This window comes from Micromesistius poutassou (assembly GCF_964030765.1).
Source record: "Micromesistius poutassou genome assembly, chromosome: 2".
In the NCBI taxonomy this organism is placed as follows: Eukaryota; Metazoa; Chordata; class Actinopteri; order Gadiformes; family Gadidae; genus Micromesistius; species Micromesistius poutassou.
In genome coordinates, this window is record NC_140272.1 from 2196569 (window position 1) to 2220344 (window position 23776).

General features: G+C 45.7%; 1 protein-coding gene and 2 pseudogenes across 3 annotated transcripts; 1 reads left to right on the top strand and 2 right to left on the bottom strand.

Annotated features, from left to right (window-relative positions):
• Window positions 1–8707: 8707 nt before the first annotated feature.
• LOC311339152 (isotocin receptor pseudogene) lies at window positions 8708–11428 on the top strand (annotated as a pseudogene). Its single transcript has 2 exons — window positions 8708–9635; window positions 11163–11428. The product of its transcript is annotated as an isotocin receptor pseudogene (transcript).
• Window positions 11429–12826: 1398 nt separating this feature from the next.
• On the bottom strand, window positions 12827–15665 carry cav4a (caveolin 4a). Its single transcript, XM_084464466.1, has 3 exons — window positions 15340–15665; window positions 14597–14787; window positions 12827–14147 (listed from the first exon to the last, which is right to left on the bottom strand). The coding sequence occupies exons 1-3, from the start codon at window positions 15562–15564 to the stop codon at window positions 13997–13999; spliced, it is 567 nt and encodes a 188-aa protein (XP_084320592.1). The 5' UTR covers window positions 15565–15665; the 3' UTR covers window positions 12827–13996.
• Window positions 15666–22136: 6471 nt separating this feature from the next.
• Window positions 22137–23438, bottom strand: LOC311338659 (putative G-protein coupled receptor pseudogene; annotated as a pseudogene). Its single transcript has one exon. The product of its transcript is annotated as a putative G-protein coupled receptor pseudogene (transcript).
• Window positions 23439–23776: the final 338 nt, after the last annotated feature.

A 23776-nucleotide genomic window follows, 5' to 3' on the forward strand; every position in this document is an offset into this window, starting at 1 on the left:
GTTCCAAGGATACTGATGATGAGTCATGGAGTTGACAGAATTCCCGATAAGTTTGTCCCCGGAGCAATAAGCCTTTTCCTATTTTTGTCATTCGTGGCTGACTAATCAATTAATGTTGTGGTCCACTCAGAGGAATACACAAGGCCTGGAAACCGCCCGTGGGCACAGGAAATAACACAATGCTGGCAAATCTTTCTAAATTCCAGAAGTTGTGGTAGTCTTGCTCGGTTGATTATATATTTTTTCGTATGTTATTTTAATTTATTTCTGAGGATCAAGCAGATTGTGTTACGGAAAAAAACGGTTTCAGTTGTTGTTTGTTGATATCAATGTCTTGTTTGATTAATCCAGTGATATTATTGCTGTAGAGGGAGCCAACAAGCAAAGCCTGTGAAAACCTGACGGTAGGAACAATGTTTTCCCTGTCCCTGAAGGTGCTGTCCAGGTGAACATCGTTAAACTAATATAAAATGACAAGCGCTTCTGCGCGCAGAAGCACTTGTCTCTTGTGCAAGTGCAAGAGACAAGCGCAAGGACTGGAACAGTGAGGGTCATGACTTGAAAGGGTACTCCTGGTTTCCAGATGCCTCCATCTTATACAGCTGGATACCCCCCAGCATATTCTGTTTTTTTTCCGTCGTATAAAGTGAAAAAAAATAGAAGACGTAGAAAAATAAACATCCCTTTTCTTAATGCACCAGTACTATGTCGATGAACGCATTAGGTTCATTCTGACTTGTCAACGCTGCTTTTCTCTCTTTGCCTTGATACGATCTATTGTATTATGTATTATGTGATCAGGTTGTCATTAATGAATTCACTCACATTTTATTACATTTTACAGCTTCAGTAGAGATTTAATGCTCAGTGGTATCCACAGTTGCAGTGTAGATTTAAACTACATTCAATCTGGTTTAAACTACCGTAATTCCTCAATAATGCGCCCTGAAACTTTAGTCAGCAATATGTTGATACATTAGCACGTAGCTAATTCTAGATAACAGATTTTCCTAACCAGCGTGAAAATTGTGTCAGCAGGGTTTCGTATCATTATGTATGGAAAATGTAAGTCTGGCTGTCAAAAGTCGCCTCTAACAGATGCTGTTACCCCAGCACTGCACATTTTGCAAACTAAGCACTATTTCTTGGACTTGGACAATAGTTCAGAAGGGAGACAGCCAAGAACATAGTAGAGAGGTTTTATTTAACTTTTTTCTAATATTATTTCTCCCAACACTCCACTGCTACTTCTTTGTATGGCGAAGGGATTTAGAATATTGCAGGGGTGAACATTTGTTCTAATTGCATATTCTATAGTTTCTACCGTCAGAATTCACACCGCAGTTTCTGAAGAAGTTGCGGTGTGAATTCTGGCTGTAGAAAGGCTGACATTTATCTATATTGCTTTAAATTAATCGTTACATTATAAGAGTTTGGAGTTTAAACAGAAGTTCAAAGTCTGAATGGTGCAAGCATAGAAATATAAACATACAAACCATTTTAATAATATCAAATAGTTGACAAAAGTTCACGAGTTAAACAAACGGCCTCACTAAACTAATACAGCTTGAACCTAAGCCTATGAGGAGTATGAGGAAATATTAGTATGATAAGAAGTAGAGGTATACTAGGCCTATACAAACATAGTACTAGAAGTGGTGATACTAGAAGCCGCATTAGTATGTACCAGTAGTAGAAGTAGATTGATAAGTAGTATTAGGAGTAGTGGTAGTAGTATGTACATATTGTTTGTTTAGATAGCATGACTTTGAAAAGTTTGATTTTAAGTAGTATTATAATTTAGAAAAATAGCCTACCTCATTGTGTGCGTCTACTGGATGTAGACAACCAGCAATGTATGAAGAACCTATAGCCTCAAACCTTGTTCTGCACAACTGTTACGCAGGCTACTATAAGTAAGACATTGTCATGCTCAACAGAAGAAGAAGTAGAAGATAACTAACATGTGTCTGTACTTGAAGTATACATGAAGTATATATAAAATACTTTCAAATATCTGTGTTAGGAAATGGGGAGAGTCTCTATTGGGACCCATCGCAGTATAAACTGGGGTAGTGCCACATAAACGCCCGATGTATGGGGTGTTCAAATCCAATCTAACAGACCTTGATCCCTCTCCAGTGGCTTCCCTTGGGTTTATCATTTTAACATACTTGACGAGCTGCAACCCTTCACTGACTCCTTTGATCTCTGGTGTGCGTGTGTGTGTGTGTGTGTGTGTGTGTGTGTGTGTGTGTGTGTGTGTGTGTGTGTGTGTGTGTGTGTGTGTGTGTGTGTGTGTGTGTGTGTGTGTGTAAGTTTGTGAAGACTTTGTCAATAACATGTTATGACGAAAAATGCATTCAGGCTTTATTGGAAAAATGCATCACGCAAAATACATTTTATTTTATTATAAACATGGTACATCTTGCAATATGTCTGCAATGTTTTCAATCTGGTCTGGGCAAAGTGCCCAAGACACTATGGTGTCAAATTCATTCTTGTTTCATCTTCTGCCTCAGACAGAGAGTCTCTGATGGTGCTCTGTGCCATCTGGGTGGATGAGCTACCCAGCATCAGGTGCAATTACCCCAGGGAGAGGCTTGCATGCAAAGCCTATATTCAATAGCATGCTATTGTTTTGCTGTAGAGCGAGAGAGAACAAAAAGGACCTGAACAGAATAAGACAGCGAGGGCCCACTGCTCCGATGTGGCCCCTGGATGATCTGTATCTCCGCCTCTAAATTATCTACACATGCCCACGCTTCCCTGTGCGCTCCCAGGTCCTCGGTTCCTTCCTTCCCTTCTCTTTCCCACACTTCCAATCTGGGCCCAGACCACAATGTAAAAACAAGACGCAATCCGCAGACCCTGTGGCGGAACTCGCTATTGGACTCATGTATTCTCTACTGCCGATGGAGAGTGAGTCAGGCCAACCCACTGCCCGAGGTGCGTCATAGAGTTTGACATAGCAGTAAACTTTATGAAACTGTCAACTGGTCTACAGAGCCCTTGTTTGTCTTGGGATCTTGTAGGTCACGCCGGCACTTGCCGCTGTATTTTGTAGCGTTCTGGCACACAAACGTGTCTTGGACAGAATCATCCATAGATCACCTCAAAAACAAAACACGAAACCTCCGATCAATTTATAAACTTCAAGAGGGAATCCGTTTGGGGCAAGAGAAGGTCTTACATGGACATTGTAATGTGATCCATTATGATATATATAATGCATAAACATGAAGAAATACCTAGAAAGAATAAACGGAACAAGGAAAATGCCTATGTCGTCGTAAATTTCAAAGGAATAATATTAGAGAGAGGGGAAAACTAAATATAAAGGATTGCTTTTTAGCTGGCTGTGTTCACACAAACCGTGTGTCAGTCACGTTGATATGAGTCCTGCGAATGAGCTTTCACCCTGCTGCAACACACATGCTTCAGGTTAAGCCCCACAGAGGGACTGCTGGCTTACCCTGCACGGGCCACACATGGGCTTGTTATGATCCATTTCTACCTTGACCCATGTGTGTGTGGATACAGTGACAGACAATACACATGATGGGGACAGACCCATATATATATATATATATATATATATATATATATATATATATATATATATAGATACTCTGGGCCCCTACTGTATATCATTCTACATTTCAGGTAAAAGAGAAATCCTGAGATATCTGTAAATTTGCGTTGGCCTGTCTCAATAAGATAAAGACGAGTTGTTTACTTCCAAATTCATCCTTGTGAGTCCACAAGGGGAGTTCACTGGGTTAGCGTTTGCTTTCTGTGAACCGCTTCCATTGACTTGCAGAGTACCAGTAGCCTCGCCCCGGTGCATGTGAGGAGAATACACTTTTGAATCACTTAAAAAAAGAATGTCCAATATGTTCTGAATAGTTGCATATTCAAAAAGGGTGCTAGTAACAACACAACACGATTGTAGTTTGTGTTCAAACACTGAGATAATTCAGCACTCATTTCTGCTGCTGTGATTATAAGGATACTTGCTGCTATTATATAATAATTATATGATTACATAATTGCCCCTACGGTGCATCACAGGTAGCCTTACAATCACAGCGTCGTAAATGATGTGTGTGTTTGAGACACACACACCATTGACTTACTCAATAAAGCTCAATAACGCTCAATAATCTTCTTGTCTTGTTATTGAGCAAGTCAATGGAAAGGGGCTAATGGAAAGCAAATGCCAATCCAGCAAAATTCTAGACCATCAATGATGAATTTTGAATTAAGCAACGCATCTGAATCTGGGCATGGCAGACAAAAGGATATCTCAGCACATACCTGCAATGTGAAGTGTGTGTGTGTGTGTGTGTGTGTGTGTGTGTGTGTGTGTGTGTGTGTGTGTGTGTGTGTGTGTGTGTGCTTCTCTCACTGAAAGAACTATAATCAGTTTAATCTTTGAATGTCGTTGTCCAGTTCAATAGCATGAATGTGGAACATAATTCTAGTTAGTAAAACTTGAACACAGAGTTTCGCTTTGAAAGGATTTACTGAAGTTGCTCAGCCATGAAATCCAATAAGGGCTATTTAAGTATCAAAGCAAGGAAAGTGTGCTTATGTTGCTTCCTCTTGATTATTGTGCAGCCAATGGTTTGTGAAAGGATTGGAATGTTCAATAGCATGCTCTTCGCATGAATTAGCATAAAATAATAAATGAATGTAGCTTCATTGATGTACAATTCACCGATAGCTAATTGGTGGGGTCACGAAGCATGTTCACTATAAAACTCACATTTTCCATGGAGGACGCTGTGTTTACACAATAATGCCTCCATGACTCCACAGTATTGCCAATAGTCAATTTTACTCTAAATTCAAAGTTTTGCGTGTAACTGAAAGCCGGTGTATCCTCTTACATAACAATGTGTTATGGAACAGGATGTTGTGTTTACAAAATAATCAGTCATGGTAGAAGATTTGAAAAGTCTGCTATTTTGGGTGATGCCTGGATCTATTCAGTTCCGTATTTGGGGATTGCTTCAAGCATTCGTGTTTCGTTAGAATGTGGGATGAGGGTGAGGAGCATAGCAATAGCCCTGTGTGACACGATCCCATCTGCAACATCAACCTTTTTCCTAGATAAATGGAGCTTGTTTTCACAATGCTCCCAGCTCATAACTCACAAAGACTAAATTCCAGCTCATAGCATCAACCATGTCCCCCCCCCCCCAGACACACACACACACACCCACACACCCACACAGACATAGGTTATTAGTGCTCAAAACCAAGGGAGGTATGTGCGTGTGAGACGTGCGTAGGTATGTGTGTGTGTGTGTGTGTCTGTGTGTGTGTGTGTGTGTGTGTGTGTGTGTGTGTGTGTGTGTGTGTGTGTGTGTGTGTGTGTGTGTGTGTGTGTGCGTGTGTGTGAGAATGTGTGTGTAGTGACCGGCTGAATGGACGTGCTTGTCAAAAGGCTGTAAAGTCAGTGTCACCCTCCCTGGTGCTCTGCTCTCATCACAGTCCATGTGTTCCCCATCAGCTGCAGAGGTCCCCTGAAGAACCTGCTGAAAACAGCTCGCCTTCAACGGGCACCCCCACCATAACAGTACACATCCCCACCATAACAGTACACACCCCCACCATAACAGTACACACCCCCACCATAACAGTACACACCCCCACCATAACAGTACACCCCCCCACCATAACAGTACACACCCCCACCATAACAGTACACCCCCCCACCATAACAGTACACCCCCCCACCATAACAGTACACCCCCCACCATAACAGTACACACCCCCACATAACAGTACACCCCCCCACCATAACAGTACACCCCCCCACCATAACAGTACACACCCCCACCATAACAGTACACCCCCCCACCATAACAGTACACCCCCCCACCATATCAGTACACACCCCCACCATAACAGTACACCCCCCACCATAACAGTACACCCCCCCACCATAACAGTACACCCCCCCACCATAACAGTACACCCCCCCACCATATCAGTACACACCCCCACCATAACAGTACACCCCCCCACCATAACAGTACACCCCCCCACCATAACAGTACACCCCCCACCATAACAGTACACCCCCCCACCATAACAGTACACCCCCCCACCATAACAGTACACCCCCCCACCATAACAGTACACCCCCCCACCATAACAGTACACCCCCCTAACAGTACACCCCCCCACCATAACAGTACACACCTCCACCATAACTTCACCATAACAGTACACATCTCCACCATAACAGTACACCCCCCCACCATAACTTCACCATAACAGTACACATCCTCACCATAACAGTACACATCCTCACCATAACAGTACACATCCTCACATAACAGTACACATCCTCACATAACAGTACACATCCTCACATAACAGTACACATCCTCACCATAATAGTAGACATCCTCACCATAACAGTACACATCCTCACCAAAGCCAAATGCTTAAATCAGAGCATCTTCCCATCATGTACCCACAACACATGGTATTGTCAGGAACAGCTCTGTGACTCTGCTTAGGACTAGATTTCCCTGGGGTACTGAGGGTGAATGGTGCTCAATGTGTACACATTGAAAGAATCAGGCTGCTTATTATCCGGGAGTCTTGATAGGCTGAGCTTCTTAGCTTTATTTACAGTAAATTACTTCCTGAATGACTTGTTATCCAGCTTAATTCATAAAGCATTCTATTTATAATGTTGTGGAACAAAATATATGTAAAAAGCCATACAAATGGAATGCAGAATCGCAGATCAATTACATTTTTACCAGCAATCAGACAATTTTCCAGTGGATTCGACCAATCCATACTTAGTACATTCACTGGTTTTCACTTAACTTTGAAACTACAGATGCATTATGCAGACAATGAATAACAATATGCAACAGGCAATTGTTTTCCTTTAAATTTGCCGGTACCACCATCAATAACAGAAGCCCTATTTTAGAAAAGCTGCTGACGTATACCTGCTGAAGGACCACCATAAACTGGATGCCTGTTTACTAATGACCTTTTAGGCCTGCAGTCGCCTATGCATTGCAATAAGAGCTGCTATTGGATGCGTGTTTAATAGACTACAATAGGACCAACCTTGTAAATAAGAAGGTTTGAGACGGCTTGGGGAAAGCAGCACACAACATACCACTCTCAGGAAGGCTGTTACCTAAACCAGCTGTTAAAGTCATCCATCACATACAGTGACACTGACAAAGCACCTCGAGACCTTTAAGACAATGAGGGCATACCCCAGACCTCTGTAGGGGGTCTGGGGGGATCCTCTCCAAGAAGTCCTCTTCTCATTGCTTTCCAGATTAATTAAGTATTTGTTAGTAATTAGTGTTAGTATCAAGTATACTTCACAACTGCTATCATGAAATATGTATTGACATGTTTCCAAACCAGACTAGAGAAATAACGGTTACATTTATTGGTCACACTTTACAATAAGGATACATTCATTAAGATTAGTTCATGCATTAGCATAGTGGTTAGGGTTACACATATGCAAAAAATAATAATGATGTTTCAACTCGATTATATCAGTTTGGAGATCCTTTCAAAATCACAATCAAAATTTGATTAACTGCACAGCCCTATTGCTAACCCAACATTTGTGACCCGGACATGAAAAGTGCATGGCTCACATTATACAGTATAGGCTAAGCTGAGAAGTTTGAGAGCATCAGCTGAGCAAGTCAAAGCTTTGCATTGATTTCCAGAAGGTCCTTTTGAAACAGCCATCAAGTAGCTGGTGACATTGACAGTGGCGGAGCCGGAGGGGTGGCCCGGGTGGCACTGGCCCCCACCCCTGGAACCTGACTGGAACCCCCCCCCCCCCCCCCCTCGTGCCACCCCTGGAAAAAAAGTCTGGCTCCGCCACTGGACATTGAACAGGCTGCTGGTGTAACAGCAACACAGTCTCTGGACTGTGGATGAGAACATATGAGCCCCGTTTCATACCATGCAGAGGAGGGCCGGATTCGGCTGGTTGATTCCCACCCAAAAGGTTGTGGGTTCAAACCCCAATGTCTGCAGTATGCCTGTAGGTATCTCTGCAGTGTAAGCTGTCTAACCCCTGCTTGGTCACCAGAAAGAATTGTTCACACTGTGTCTATTTATTAGATTTAAAAAAAAAAAGCATGTAAAATGAGAACCATTTCTAATATGATATGGTAGAAGCATGTGATGAACAATAAAAAAAAAAACTTAGTTCTGAAATAAATGTGGGTTTTTCATCTTTTGTGTGTTTTCTCAAGCCAGTGTTCCCGTGCTGGGATTATGGGATAGTCTACATTTAGTTGAGGGGAGGGGTTGGGTTGGGGGTGGGAAATGTGGACTGCGGCAACTCAAATTGGTATGAATGTGCAATAGTTGGAGCAAATGCGTCTGTAGAAAGCTTCAAGGGTGCAGGTGGTGATGGCTCCTTTTATCTTATGAATCGACGACATTTGAAATATTTTTTTTGTTGGCTACTTTGTTTTTTACGAAGGGTTATACGAACTTGACCTTATGTTATAAATGACATTCACGCGTTTATAACGTATTGTATTGAAACCTTTAGTCAGTAAGCGCGTGGTTTCATTCCAGTGGATACGAGGCATTGAGGACCGAAGTCTAAACTGGTCATTTGGGTTTGTGATGTGACTGGACTTTGGCGTGCGCCGGAGTGGCGCTTTTACGCACGACCATGGATGACTTTCCAAAGGAGCAGGGCATGTGGCTCATGAATGTTTCGTGGAGCAACTCAAGTCGTAAAAACCTCACCGAATCGGGAAACAAAACATGGAATCCCTTAAAGCGGAACGAAGAAGTGGCCAAAGTCGAAGTGACCGTTCTGTTCTTGGTGCTTCTCTTGGCTGTGGTGGGAAACCTGTGCGTACTGCTGGGCATCCACACCAGCAAACACCGCGCGTCTCGGATGTATTACTTCATGAAACATCTGAGCATTGCCGACCTGGTGGTCGCGTTCTTTCAGGTCTTGCCTCAACTTATCTGGGACATCACATTCCGCTTCTATGGTCCGGACGTCCTGTGCAGGTTGGTCAAATACCTGCAGGTGGTCGGCATGTTCGCGTCCACCTACATGCTGGTGGTCATGTCAGTGGACAGGTGTTTAGCCATATGCCAGCCGCTGCGCTCTTTGCGCACCGGGAGACACCGCTTCCACATCGTGACCTCGTGGACCCTCAGCCTGGCGTTCAGCACCCCTCAGATCTACATCTTCTCCCTGCGGGAGGTGGGAGAAGGGGTGCACGACTGCTGGGGGGAATTCGTTCAGCCGTGGGGCGCCAAGGCGTACATCACTTGGATGAGCCTCGCCATTTACATCATTCCGGTCGCCATACTGAGCATCTGCTATGGCTTGATCACCTTTAAAATATGGCAGAACTTCAGGTTGAAAACTCTCCGAGGAGGACAGTGCGCGCCGCTCAATCCGCGGGCATGCAAGGACACCGTGCTCCTGTCTCGGGTTAGCAGCGTCAGGCTCATCTCCGAGGCTAAGATTCGCACCGTGAAAATGACGTTCGTCATAGTGGTGGCCTACATCGTGTGCTGGACGCCCTTCTTCTTTGTGCAGATGTGGTCCGCGTGGGACCCCGCTGCGCCACGAGAAGGTATACCTCGCTGCTGCACACCTGTTGTTGCTGTTGTTGTTTCGTTTCTCTGCAGACCTCAAACACTATATTTTAAATAGTTTTATTTGAGTGGATGGATAAATGTGGATAAATATCGAGCAGTTTATATCGAAATGAGTACTGTTTTATTATTAGGTTTTAATATTGTCGTTAAGTAAGGCTCAGCTGCTTGCTTAATGATGCCCTGCAGGGGGACTGTGGACATTGGGTTTGGAACCAAAAACCAATTGGGCTGCATGTCAAAAACTGTATCCAGCCCCCACCTCAAATCATGATGGCATTGGAATCGAATAAAATCTGAATTTAATACAGTCTAAACAACAACAACAACAACAACACTATACTTAATTATCAAAGCATTGACAACCAAACTAATATTGTATTATGTGTGTTTTCTGTCATCAGCATATTTGCAATAAATCTTCCTCATGTGCACTGCATAGATGATCCACAATGGGTCCACAAAGAAACACATGTTTTCATGTATTATATAAGATCACAAACTAATTGTGTTCAGTCCAGCGACTAAAGTCATAATTTGCACAAGGCGCCCCCGCAGAAAAACAAGCACATCAAAGAGGTCTTATGGTCTCCCAGGCGACTCTGGACCATTTCTCCCAAACAACATAAATCCACCAGATAATGTCCCTCTTATCTCAAGGGCTCGCCCCCTTAAGTGAAGGGCGACGAGTTCTGTGTAAAGATTGGCATTTCTGGTATCCTCTTAAAGAAATAGACACCACTCTTGTAAAGTTCATATCTCTATGAAAAGTCGACAATACCGCTCTCACAATGCAACATTAATGCAAAGGCAGCCCATTTCGTTTTCTTTCGGGCAGCTGTCACCAAGTTAATCTAAAAAAGTGAATGCCAAGCATTTTTCTTAAAACATTTAGAATAACAGCACACTGAAATCAAATGCTGCCTTATTGAAGTGGACATTTGTAATTATTCAATGGCTGTCTTCTAAACTGTATTGGATGGCTGGTTCCCCACCGCCTCTCCATCATGCTCCACATTTGTAATCCAACCCAATCACACACTGAAGTGTGTTTTTACTGCCACAGTGGGTCCGTATCCTGCACGTTTCACTGTAATTCATTCACCTCAATATATTATACACAGGGAAAACCACAGCGGGACACCCTATCATTTTTATGTGTGCAGATAGACTCTAAAGAGGTGAGTCTGGAGTCTGTCCAGCTATAACATGGAATGGACACTGCCTGTCTCCAAGGCCCTCCGTTCTCCAATCAGATGGAGATAGTGGATCAACATCAGCGCCTTCCTACACTGAATAGCTTCACAGCTCTAACTGTGTTGTAAGCCCGTGCAACAGTGCAACATTTGAATAATATCATCCAATCTTGATTGATGTTAGATTGACAGCCAGGCTGACCTTTGAGCTTTGGACAGTGAAGATGCTTTGATTAGTGCTGTGTACAGTAGGCCTACAGTAGCCTATGTCACCATTAACACAAATTTGACCCTTGTCCCCCTATTCAGACACGGCCTTCATCATCGCCATGCTGTTGGCCAGCCTCAACAGTTGCTGCAACCCCTGGATCTACATGTTCTTTGCAGGCCACCTGTTCCGTGATCTGCTGCGGCGTATGCGCTGTTGCTCCGGGAGGTACCTGAGAGCGACCTCTAGTGGCTGCGAGCGGAAGTTCACCCCTCGGACCAGCACCACCTTCGTCATGAAGAACGCCAGCAGCCAGAGGAGCCTCACGCACACGTCCAGCACGGGAGTCCCAGCGCAGATCAGCTGATTACAGTCAGAGCTATGTTGATGTCTGGAGAGTCCCAGGCACTAGGCAGAGAGGGACAGCTTGTAGGCTGCTAAGACCTAGATCTAATCTTGATTATTGAAAGCACGGCAACTGGTTTTGTTGTTTTGCCTTTGGTCTTACAGGGAGTAGGGGGTATTAATTGCATCTGTGTATTCAAAAAGTGAGGACCATCTCCCGAAGATTACATTGCATTCTGAAAATATATGTTTCTGCACTGCATGATCCACAACAACTCAGTAAAGAAGTAGGCCTACTAGGTATTTTATCAACTGGTGTGACAAAGCATTTTTTAAGTTTTAGTTTTGAGAAGTGTACATTGAGTGGTGAGTGTAAAGATGATAGCAATTCCAAGCCCTGTGCCTGATACATTTGTGTATTAGTAATGAATACATATATGAACTAAGTAATAAGTCATAAGTAAATAAACTTATATGTAAGTTGATTGATAGATCAACTGATAACCATTCAAAGGGGCTGGTTTCATGTGGATGGTATACTATCATTACAGCCCTGGGTTATCTTTAATGATATTATATTATTTCAATATGCAATCCACTTTTTCAATTGTTTTACCTGCACCTTAAAACTTTCCCAGCGGCATACTTGTCCCCACTTTTCGTTATTTAATTTTTTCAAGTTATGCACAAATAAAATATAGTTCTAACATAACTTCTCTCACGGTTCTATGATTATTTTCAATATCAACACAAATGCCTTGTAATGCATGCTGATATTTCTCTTGAATAAAAACGAGTAATTGAAATCAGTTGATAAATGTAAACGTTACAGTGCTTTTTGTGCAGATAAACCACAGCTCCACTGTTTACTTCCTCAGCCTTTACAAAGGTGGCGTTTACATAATAGATCTATGTTAGAATCGAATGCCTCATGTGGATGGATCCAAAATATCTGCCACCAGTGACCAGAGTGGATAGAGCTGCTGTTTGTATTCGAGGCTTGGGGTCAAGGGGTGCATTCTTATCCAACTAAATATGGGCCTGTGAAGTCCTATGAGACATCAACAGATGAATGGCTTTACACATAAACTTAACTTCTTAGAACGAAATGTAAGGCTATGTTGAAAATATAAAGTCTATATAAAAGTCCGAAATAGGTGGTATAGGGAACATCGGGACAGTAATCTATATGGGCGGTCAGGTTCATGTTGCACTATGGTGTACCGTGCTATTTATAAAGGCCACTCCTGTATGTTCACTGTATGCGAACATTCACATTGTGACCTGAAGAGACGCTTTTGAGCAGACAAAATGAATGCAAACTGTTATCCAGTCCAACCCAACATGACAGGTGTCGCGTTTTGTTTTTGAAATGTCCTAAAGTAGTCAACGCCACTTATATATCATGTATTTTATTTTATATCATAGACGTATTTGCATCTTTACAATGTAAAAAAAAAAGGATTTAATAAACAACTAAAAGTGAATTCATGTAATATTCAACATGATATACGAGAATATTTTTAAGACGACAATAATGCAATGACAATATAACAAGATGGTGTGCTGAATGACAATGACAACACAACAGTTTCTTATCCATCAATCTTGATCACCGTAGAGAATATCAAATATGCGTTTGTGGGTCTGATTTCAATGTGTGTCCAATATTTCAGCAATAATAAGTAAAATCCCATTGACATCAAACCTTGTCAAAGGCTAGCATGCTTTAGTCAAGATGTATGAAACTACAAGTAATTTGACCACTGATATATTATCAAATTTAATAAACACATGCCTCTTTTGACCGATAAACTCAAACTGTCGGGTCTATGGCAGCTCAACACACCAGGTAAACTGAACGAGAAGCATTGCACGGCTTCAGGGCTTCATCCCACTCACCGGTCACAATTTAAACAAACGAGGAGCAAAAACCATTCAAAAAATTATATTGGCCACGCCTCTTCCTTCTATCTGCACAACCAGGAAGTTCAGTGAATTGGACACGCCCATTTCCGTGCATCCATACAAATCCTAAACCTCAACCACCTCGTTGACATCACAACAAAGGGGCCAGAGGGTAATTGGTAAATGGACTGCATTTATATGGCGCTTTTTTGTAACCAGTGGCCACCCAAAGCGCTTTACAATATGGCCTAACATTCACCCATTCATGCACACATTCACACACTGACGGCGACGTCAGCAATGCAAGGCGACAGCCAGCTTGTTGGAAGCAGCTAGGGTTGAGGTGCATTGCTCACAGACACCTCGACACTAGGAGGAGCTAGGAGGAGCCGGGGCTGGAACCAGCAACCTTGCGGTTAGCAGCCAAGCTACTCTCTCTACCTCCTGAGCTACTGCAGACATATGTGTGCATGTATGTGTATGTGCATTTGTGTGTGTGTGTGTGTGTGTGTGTGTGTGTGTGTGTGTGTGCGCGCGTGTGTGTGCGTGTGTGTGTGTGTGTGTGTGGGGGCATGTATCTTTCAGTGGATGTGGGCAGACGTCACGTGGTGTGGCCTGTGTATCCGTGGTAGCCCCGGGGGGCTGGCTGAAACATGGCTCTTTGCCGCGGCCCCCCTGGAGCTCACTCGTCCGCCAGGTGGACGCTGACGCCCACGCAGCACCTCCCGGCGCTGGTGCACAGGGGCCGGACGACCACCTCCAGCACCACGGCCCACAGGCTCCGCAGCCAGTAGGTGACGATGAGCGTGAAGCGCGTACAGGGCTGGACCATCCTGGAGGGGGGGGGGGGGGGGCACACAAACGTACACACGTAAACGCAGGCGCACACACACACACAAACGCACACAAACGGCCATACACGCACACACACACATATGCACAGACTTGCACATAGATATACACACGCAGACATTTCCACAAACATGTGCATAAAAAACATGCCCACACACACACACACACGCACACACGTGTGCACACACACGCACACACACATACACACACATGCACACACACACACGCGCACACACACACACACCCGCAAACACACATGCGCACACATGCACACACACACACGCGCACACACACACACACACACACACGCGCACACACACACGCACACACGCACACACACACACACAAAAAAGGTGTCAAATAAAGAATCTGATAGAGAAACAATCAACCAATTGGGATCCAGGATTATATCCTGTCCGGGTTGACCCACCAGATGTGGAAGCAGCCGAGCAGGGCGAAGAGCAGGCCCGAGAGGCAGGCCATGGGCAGGGTCAGCAGCAGGCTGACCGCCCGGTACACCCACACCCGGCACACCTCGAACAGGGCGTTGCTCCAGAACCACACCTTGTCCGGGCTGCGGGCCACCGACACCGGCTCGGCGATCACGTCCTCAAACGACACCTGGGAGAAGAGAGACGCGGGTCAGGAGGCGAGAGAGACGGCGTGGAACCGTACGTACGGGTGCACCGGTGGGGCTGTGGGGCTCATCTGGGACCCACAGCGGCCCTACTGTGTCACGTTGGCTCAGAGCCCGCCGGCCTGGGAACCATAAACCGAAAGAGGGGGGGCGGAGTCGTGCTTTGTTTCCTGTTTGGTTTCCGAGGTAGAGCGCCGAAGCGAAACTCCTTCGGGTGAGCAGATGAAGCTCACCCGAAGGAGGTGTCTCTCTACAGCGTACAGTCTACACAGTGTTGATTTGAAACCTGCACTGCCGCTTATCTACAGTTGAGTACCGCTGGCCGATGTTTGTGATTGCGGAGTTGCGCGCGAGTGAGGCGCAGATTCCCGCCTCACGTAACCAATAAAAGAAAGTGAATCATTCAAAATTGAGCTCATCTGCCATCATACCATCAGATCAAGATTCAAGATTCAATCATTTATCTAATAGTATTAGTTATTCAATCATGAATGTAAAATCTGATCTGTGAGATGATACATCGGTGGCAGAAGCACCTGAAGACACACGTTGATCCCTCGCGGGTCCCTGGCGTTGATCAGGGGCCTGGTGTCGCTGATCTCCACCAGGTTCGACGTGTGGATGTTGTCCTCGTCCTCCTGCGGCTCCGGGGCCCTCCAGAGGGGCCCGCCTCGCTGCTCAAAGTCCTCCTCGGAGCTAGCCTCCTCCTCCGAGCCGCTCAAATCGATCTCCACCTCGTCCGAATCCTCCCCCCGCATCATGCCTGCTGCCCCGACCCCACGAAAGAAACGAAAGGACAGCGGCAATACAAACAGAACGGTAATCCACAGTTCGTCTTAGTTCTTCAACAGCTCTGCAGGGCTCATTCTGAAATGTGTGCGCAGGGTGGAGCAGTGCGGGGGGGGTGTGTTGGTGACCAGAGCACCGGGGGCTATTTTAGGAAGCTTACGGTGCCCTGGGAGGCATTCACAGAGTGTCTTCCATGTGTGGCGCACTCCTCTCTGTGTTGAAGGAGTGGCCCTGCCTCCAGCCAGGGTAGGAATACCAGCCGGAACGGTGGCTCTGTGCAGTCGTTATAGGCACTATAGAGAAGCACAGACACAGAGATACACACACACACACACGCACACACACACACACACACACACACACACACACACCACACTCTCTCTCTCTCTCTCTCTCTTTCTCTCTCTCTCTCCCTCTCTCTCTCTCTCTTTCTCTCACTCACATACACACTCTCTCTCCTGCACACTCCCCCCCCCCCCCCCCACACACACTTTCACAGATCCACAGTAGACAACACACTTCATAGAGTAAACCACACCATAATATCTGGCTTTGTGTTTACAGTCACTATAGTCACCGTGTTTACACTGTACTCACTGTCACCAGGCCTGATTTAGCTGCAGCGACGCCTCCGAATCAGAATCAGAGCCAGCACTGCCTCCCACTGGCCCACAGAGACCAGTGCTGCTGAGATAGTGTATCACAATATATTATAACTTTATCTGTGATGGCTTTTCCCTGCTTGGCCTACAGGATCTAATGGCCGATGGATGATTCACTGCACCCTGCATCCCAGTGTACAGCTCTCTGCTGTTCTGTCGGTTTTAGGAAGCACTTTTCATTCAAGCAATTTCTGTGGCTAAATGCATTTAGCTGTGAATTACAAATGTTTCACACTTGCTGCATAATTAAAGATGTGGAAAGGTCTGCTTTCCATATTTCGAAACCCACTTCATCAAAGATGGAAAGGGAAGTTGAGAAATAAGGAATCCAATTATTGTCTTCAACACTGTCTGCAACATCATCCACTCTCCACAGCCTGTGTGTGCGTGTGTGTGTGTGTGTGTGTGTGTGTGTGTGTGTGTGTGTGTGTGTGTGTGTGTGTGTGTGTGTGTGTGTGTGTGTGTGTGTGTCTGAGCGTGCGTGCGTGCGTGCATGAATGCGTGTGCTCCTCTTCCGCTGTTTCAACCTTCGGACCCATTATCAAGTCATCCCCAAAAGCACTGCTATTAATACACCAATAGGTGGTGGGCCATGAGTGTACCAACCTGCATACAACTGCTCACAGCAGAAGAACAGAGCCGGATACCTGACCTGCTTGAGATGTCAATACGGCAATGATCTCATCAACATATTCATGTTCCCAAGGTAGAAGTCCATCTTGTAAAACGATCATTTCCCTTTGTTGCAATATTATTGTATGTTTATTTGGAACCTGCACCCTCACTGGTAGATGGCACTAAATCCTGAAGATTACTATACTTTATATTACAGTTTTTTAGTCATCTATAAGATGTGTATATTTTGATTTGATCTATACTGCAAACATTTTTGGTTTTAATATTTAGACTTTCTTTGATATTTATTAGATTCCTTTATACCGACTTCTATAGACGTAAACGAAAAACCTCAACCAAACTCTAACACAAAACCTAACCTCAAAACAAAATCCCCAAATATGTATTTTTTTCAGAAAAAGCCTTTTTGGCTGAAATTTCCCACGACCCCTTGACCCCAAGGTCATGATAGAGGCCCCGTTCTTTATGAAACTATAGCAGTCATTGGTAAGAAGGCACGGCTGTAGGCTGTGGTGGTTGGTAAACAACAATGTTCAGGATCATCTGCCTCTCTAGTAGCAAAAACCCAAAGATTTTATTTGCGCACAAATTTCAATTAAATCAACCAGAAAACGGGAAAAAGATAAACGTGGAAGTAAAAAACGAATTAAAATACAAAAGGCCTTCTAAAGACTCCTTCCTCCCCTACACCCCAAATGCGTTAATATTCATCCTCTTCTTGTCATCCATAGCTACCGGTGGACGGCTTTGTGTTGCGCGCGAGCGCTGCTCTACCGTGACCGCTGAATGGTCGCCATGGTAAATGGTAATGCCTCTCCTGGAGGACAACGCGTTAGAGGGAGCACGGCGCGTTGATGGCGATGAGAGCTTCCTGTGTGTGTGTGCAGGCTAGCGAGAGACGGCGGTATGCTAATGGTCTAAACACCTTGACAGATGGCCGGTGGGTTTGTTTGTGTCGACAGGTGAGTCGGAGATTGTAGGACAGTGTGTGCGCGTGTGTGTGTGCGTGTGTGTGTGTGTGTGTGTGTGTGTGTGTGTGCGTGTGTGTGTGTGTGTGTGTGTGTGTGTGTGCGTGCGTGCGTGTGTGTGTGTGTGTGTGTGTGTGCGTGTGTGTGTGTGCGTGTGTGTGTGTGTGTGTGTGTGTGTGTGTGCACGTGTTTGTAATGTGAGAGAGAGAGAGCAATGGCAATGGGGAGGGAGAAAGACCAAAACAGAAAGCTGGTTCCAGGATAGACTTGTGATTAGGGTGTTTGGCTCCCACCTGAAAAGTTATTGGTTTGAAATCCAATGTCCACAGTCTTTGATGGGTAGGAGGGCTAATCCTACCTTATGACTTAACAGTGAGTAGTAATAGAAAGTATAGTACACACACACACACACACACACACACACACACACACACACACACACACACACACACACACACACGCGCACACTCACACAGACACACACACTTTCAGAAAGGACTTGATCATCCCACCGCGCTATGACCTATATCTCCATTTCATCAAGTGAACAGACAATAATGGAATGGATATGAACTATATTCACACACCAAACGGCTCGACCTCATAAAGGCTGTCTGGTCTTTCAATTTAAATTAAAGCCTTAGTAACTGAACCAGAGCACATCCCTCCTGGTTTCTGCTCTGCACCTGGTGCTCCAGCTGTTGCACCATGCCAAATCATGAAGTCAGCTGTCAACTGGGACCCAAACTGTGTGTATTTACCCATCCTTTAATCCTTCCCCTCCTCTGGGGGTGGGGGCGTGCACCCTGCCACGGCTCCTCCCCTCCCTTCATGCCGGACCCTCTTGTTCTCCCTTTTGAAGTGTGTGTGCATAATGTCATAATGCGGTCAAGCAGCTGAACGGCAGAGACATCAATCACACCTCTGCCCTTTGATGGCATCACGTCTGACGGGCTAACATCCTGTCTGGTCGGCTCACATCCTGTCTGATCACATCCCGTCTGGTCGGCTCACATCCTGTCTGATCACATCCTGTCTGGTCGGCTCACATCCTGTCTGATCACATCCTGTCTGGTCGGCTCACATCCTGTCTGATCACATCCCGTCTGGTCGGCTCACATCCTGTCTGATCACATCCTGTCTGGTCGGTTCACATCCTGTCTGATCACATCCTGTCTGGTCGGTTCACATCCTGTCTGATCACATCCTGTCTGGTCGGCTCACATCCTGTCTGATCACATCCTGTCTGGTCGGCTCACATCCTGTCTGATCACATCCTGTCTGGTCGGCTCACATCCTGTCTGATCACATCCTGTCTGGTCGGCTCACATCCTGTCTGATCACATCCTGTCTGGTCGGCTCACATCCTGTCTGATCACATCCCGTCTGGTCGGCTCACATCCTGTCTGATCACATCCTGTCTGGTCGGTTCACATCCTGTCTGATCACATCCTGTCTGGTCGGTTCACATCCTGTCTGATCACATCCTGTCTGGTCGGCTCACATCCTGTCTGATCACATCCTGTCTGGTCGGCTCACATCCTGTCTGATCACATCCTGTCTGGTCGGTTCACATCCTGTCTGATCACATCCTGTCTGGTCAGTTCACATCCTTTCTGATCTCATCCTGTCTGGTCATCACATCCTTTCTGATCACATCCTGTCTGGTCACATTCTGTCCGGTCATCACATCCTGTCAGCTCACATCCTGTCAGCTCACATCCTGTCCGGTCATCACATCCTGTCAGCTCACATCCTGTCTGGTCACATTCTGTCCGGTCATCACATCCTGTCAGCTCACATCCTGTCTGGTCACATTCTGTCCGGTCATCACATCCTGTCAGCTCACATCCTGTCAGCTCACATCCTGTCAGCTCACATCCTGTCCGGTCGTCACATCCTGTCAGCTCACATCCTGTCTGATCACGTGTGTCTGGTCACAGAGAATGTAGTGGAGCCTCTCGTCAACAGACGGCAGAAACACCGAACCTCTTGGAAGAGGAGAGGGTGATTTGTTGGGCAATTTGACACAGCGTTAACATTAGCCTGAGTAGCACACCCCTCACACCACCGCTGAGTGCAGAGTATGGGTCCCATCTGCCCAGCAGCTAGGACTGTGTTTGATCTACACATTGAATAGGCCTACAATTATTATGTCCATGGCCTTTGAATGAATCTGTCTTTCAGGTGGGGGCTCCTTCACTCTAATGAGGGAATTATGAAAAAAAAGCTGTTAAGTATCCGCTGAGCATGTGGCATAAGCTCCAGACACATGTGAAATCATGGGTCTAGTTTTTTTTCTTAGAAGATAAATCTGCCTAGTATCGTCAAATATTGTTTATTTCGTGTGGTCGGTACATGTTTGTGTACACAAAAGTCCTGTTCTCGTGGCATTATAGTTATGTAATTTGATATTAACTCACTATAATCCTATATGTGGCCTTTACGACTCTGGGTGTGATGTGCATGCATGCACGCTTGCTGGTGCTTGAGTATACAATGTGAGAACAGATTGAGATTAACAATATTTCCATTTGCTTGCCTTTTAGTCTCTCTCACGCAGCATGGAATAGGTCTAGCATTCTCCTTTGGATATCTGTGCCACTGAATATGTTCCTTTAACAGTATCAAAATATCAAAATATTTCAGAATTCAATACATTTGTTTTCCAGCCTGTGAAAGGACTGTCTCACTGTCCTGCCTTCTCTATTTGTCACACCTTTTACCTGTATGTTTTACACGTTTCTATGACAACTAGGGCAGATGGTATGAGTTTTAAAAACAGACGCTATTTCATATGCATCCATCCCTCTAATGTATTTCTGTTACTGATGAAGCTAAACACATGGCTATAGAAATGTAGATCTAGAGCCGTCTGTCCTTCTTGGTCTGCAGTCGATCGGCTGTCACAACAAACACATTTTATTTTTGGATCGTGTCAACGCAAGATTTTAATTTGTTTTTAACGACTGGAACATGAACACCATATTGAATTTCGTTTTTTTTTTTATATTATCCCCAGTGATTACTTTATCTGCTAATGTTTAACCATGTTCATCATCTAATCTTCCCATGGACACATAATAGGAGGCTTTTAGAGACTAACACTAAGAGCTGTTATGAAATGGCCTTTTCTTCTTATGTAATCACAGGCCATTGGTGGGTTCAGTTACAGGCGTTCTATAAATGAACACCTGCCATAGGGCTATCGTAACCACACGAAAAATCCCTTACCCGAAGAATAATTTTTTCCATACAACCTGGAAGAAATAATAACTTGATTGTGCCAAAAACATGATGTTTGTTTCTTAAAATTAAGCAAAAAATGACTACCACTGTGAATAATTTTCAAAGGTAACACAATTTCAGATGATTACTTGATATGATGGACGATACATTTGTTGTTGATATTTGCACAAAAAGTGTTGGTATTTATATTGATTTAAAATTCAATACAAGCGTGAGGAAAAGGGAAAATAAAGACAGGCAGGGAGTGAAAGGAGTTAAGGATACAAAGCCAAACATTTGGACTGATTGTATCAGATTTGTTCATTTTTATTAATAACACCTTCAGTGTTTTAATTTAAGTGTACATGAATGGCAAACAGACACTGGCAACTCATAAACTGAAACATTTTCCTATTATGAGATAATCAATGCAACTGATTAATTGCATTGATTATCTAATAGCCCTGTTCATAAACAATGATGATTATACATCAACATAAAACAGAGCTTTGAGATAAGTAGAAACATCTTGCTGTCATTAACATATTTCTATTTTATAAAAAATACCGTTCTCCAGCACTTATGGATATTGTGTAAACCAAAATACTTGCCAGTTAAACATTATGTTTACCCGGTGAATGTATTATAATTTACACTTCAAGTCTGCGATATTACCCGTTATTATACAAAAAAGAACACAAAGAAAGTACAGAAAATCAACATAAAACGTACATCTTGTAGCAAATATATACGTTAAAAAAGGGTCTCATGTAGCAGAAGTATGTGTGTCTTTAACAGTTTAGTCAAAAACTACATTTTTACTATATTCCTCAATGATTCCCCTTCAACCATTTTAAATACAATTCAAAATATTTTTTTCAAAATACAATAGCAAATGTTACAATATTCCATATGCTGCGTATCTGGCACAACACGGCCAGTCGGCTGTTGGCTGGGCACATTATATCCTCCTTGATAAAAAAAAACATTGTGTGTTCAGGAAGACCTGAACCCTGAAGATCCTGTTCAACAACCACCACCAGTCCACGTCTAGTTCATCTCCTCCGGGATCTGGCCCGGTATCCTGACGCCGAGCTGCGGGGTCTGGTCCAGCGTGGGCCTGGGACTGGACGAAGCGGTGAAGCTAGTGTGCGTGTCGACCGTGCAGCTCGTCCTGTGGAGGAACTGCAGGAAGTTCTCGTGTCCGCTGGCCTCGTGGCCGGAGAGGAACAGCTCGGTGGGCCGGGCCGAGTAGCAGCGCCGCAGCTTGTCCAGCTCCTCCCTGATCTGCCTGTTCAGCAGCCCGTAGAAGAAAGGGTTCAGCGCGAAGGAGGAGTACGCCAGCCAGGTGACGGTGTCCTCCAGTTCCTCCGGGACGCTGGACGAGGCCTCCAGGCTCAGGTGGAGTTGAAAGGCAAAGTACGGCAGCCAGCAGATCAGGAACTGCCCGACGATGACCACCAGGGTGAGAGCGGCCTTGCTGCCCCCGAAGGGCTGGGCCCTGGGTGTCCTGCGAGGGGCGTCGTGCGTGGTGGTGATGATGGTGGTCTGGCTGCTGACGGAGTCGGCGCGGCTCTTCATCTGAGTGGCGGTCGTCCAGGAGGGCGGAGGAGGAGGAGGAGGAGGGCCGTGCTGCCGGGCGGCCACGCGGGCCACCTTGTACACGTTGCAGTACACGGCGAAGATGACCACGGCGGGCAGGCAGAAGCCGGTCACGCAGAACAGCAGCGAGAAGACCCGCTGGTGGTCGCTGCGGCTCCAGCGGAGCGAGCAGCGACCGGCCGCGCCGGCGGCGCCCCGGCTGTCGTAGGACGTGGGCCAGCCGAACACGGTGGCCATGCCCAGCGCGGTGGAGGCCAGCCACACCAGCGCCACCACGGCGGCGGTCAGCTTGCAGGTCATCTTGAGCTCGTAGCGCATGGGGTGCACGATGTAGTAGTAGCGCTCCACGCTGATGGCGGTGATGGTGAAGATGGAGGCGGCCGTGAGGAAGACGTTGAGGAAGACGTACGTCTGGCACTCCAGCACGGTGAACGCCAGGCCGGAGAAGTAGGGCGAGCTGCACATGATGCCCAGCGGCATGAGCAGCACGCCGGACAGCAGGTCCACCACGCACAGGTGGCACACGAAGGCGAACTTGCGCAGGTGGGGGGCCTTGAGGATGACCACGATCACGGCAGTGTTGGCGAGGAGCGCCAGGACGTTCAGGGCGACCATGAAGAAGATCCCGGACAGGTCCTTGAGGCGCAGCGGGGCGCCGGGCTGCCCGCTGACGGCTGAGGGCCCCGGGGCCCAGGGCGTGGTGCTGTCATTGTTTACATCGGCGGTCAGGAGCGAGCGGACCTCCTCCATGGCTCACAGAGACGGCGTCCAGAGCCCTCCGGGGTCTTCCATCGTGTCTCAGCCCGAGATGAGGTGCCCGAGGCGATCACATGTCGGACCGCTTCAGTCCTGGAAGAAAGACAAGGAAGAGGCAAGACTGTGATCGTTTTTGTCCTGGGGGCCTATCACCCTCTCTGAAGAGACAAAATGTGTCTACAATGGGTTCAACTGTTGCTAATCACACTGTTTGACGGCATTATTTCTAATAAATGAGTCAGACCGTGTGGTAACAAGTACGACATTGTTGTGTAATAAGTGCCCTTCTGTTTGATTAATAATACAAGCTATCTGATCCTGGCAAACACACG

What these genes read in the sequence shown, in the direction of transcription:
- cav4a (XM_084464466.1), bottom strand. Translation starts at nt 15,564, where the DNA reads ATGATGCGGGGGGAGGATTCGGACGAGGTGGAGATCGATTTGAGCGGC. An exon ending in GGATCAACGTGTGTCTTCAG is followed by an intron (nt 14,788 to 15,339) that starts GTGCTTCTGCCA and finishes CTCTTCTCCCAG; the next exon opens with GTGTCGTTTGAGGACGTGAT. An exon ending in CTCGGCTGCTTCCACATCTG is followed by an intron (nt 14,148 to 14,596) that starts GTGGGTCAACCC and finishes CCCCCCCTCCAG; the next exon opens with GATGGTCCAGCCCTGTACGC.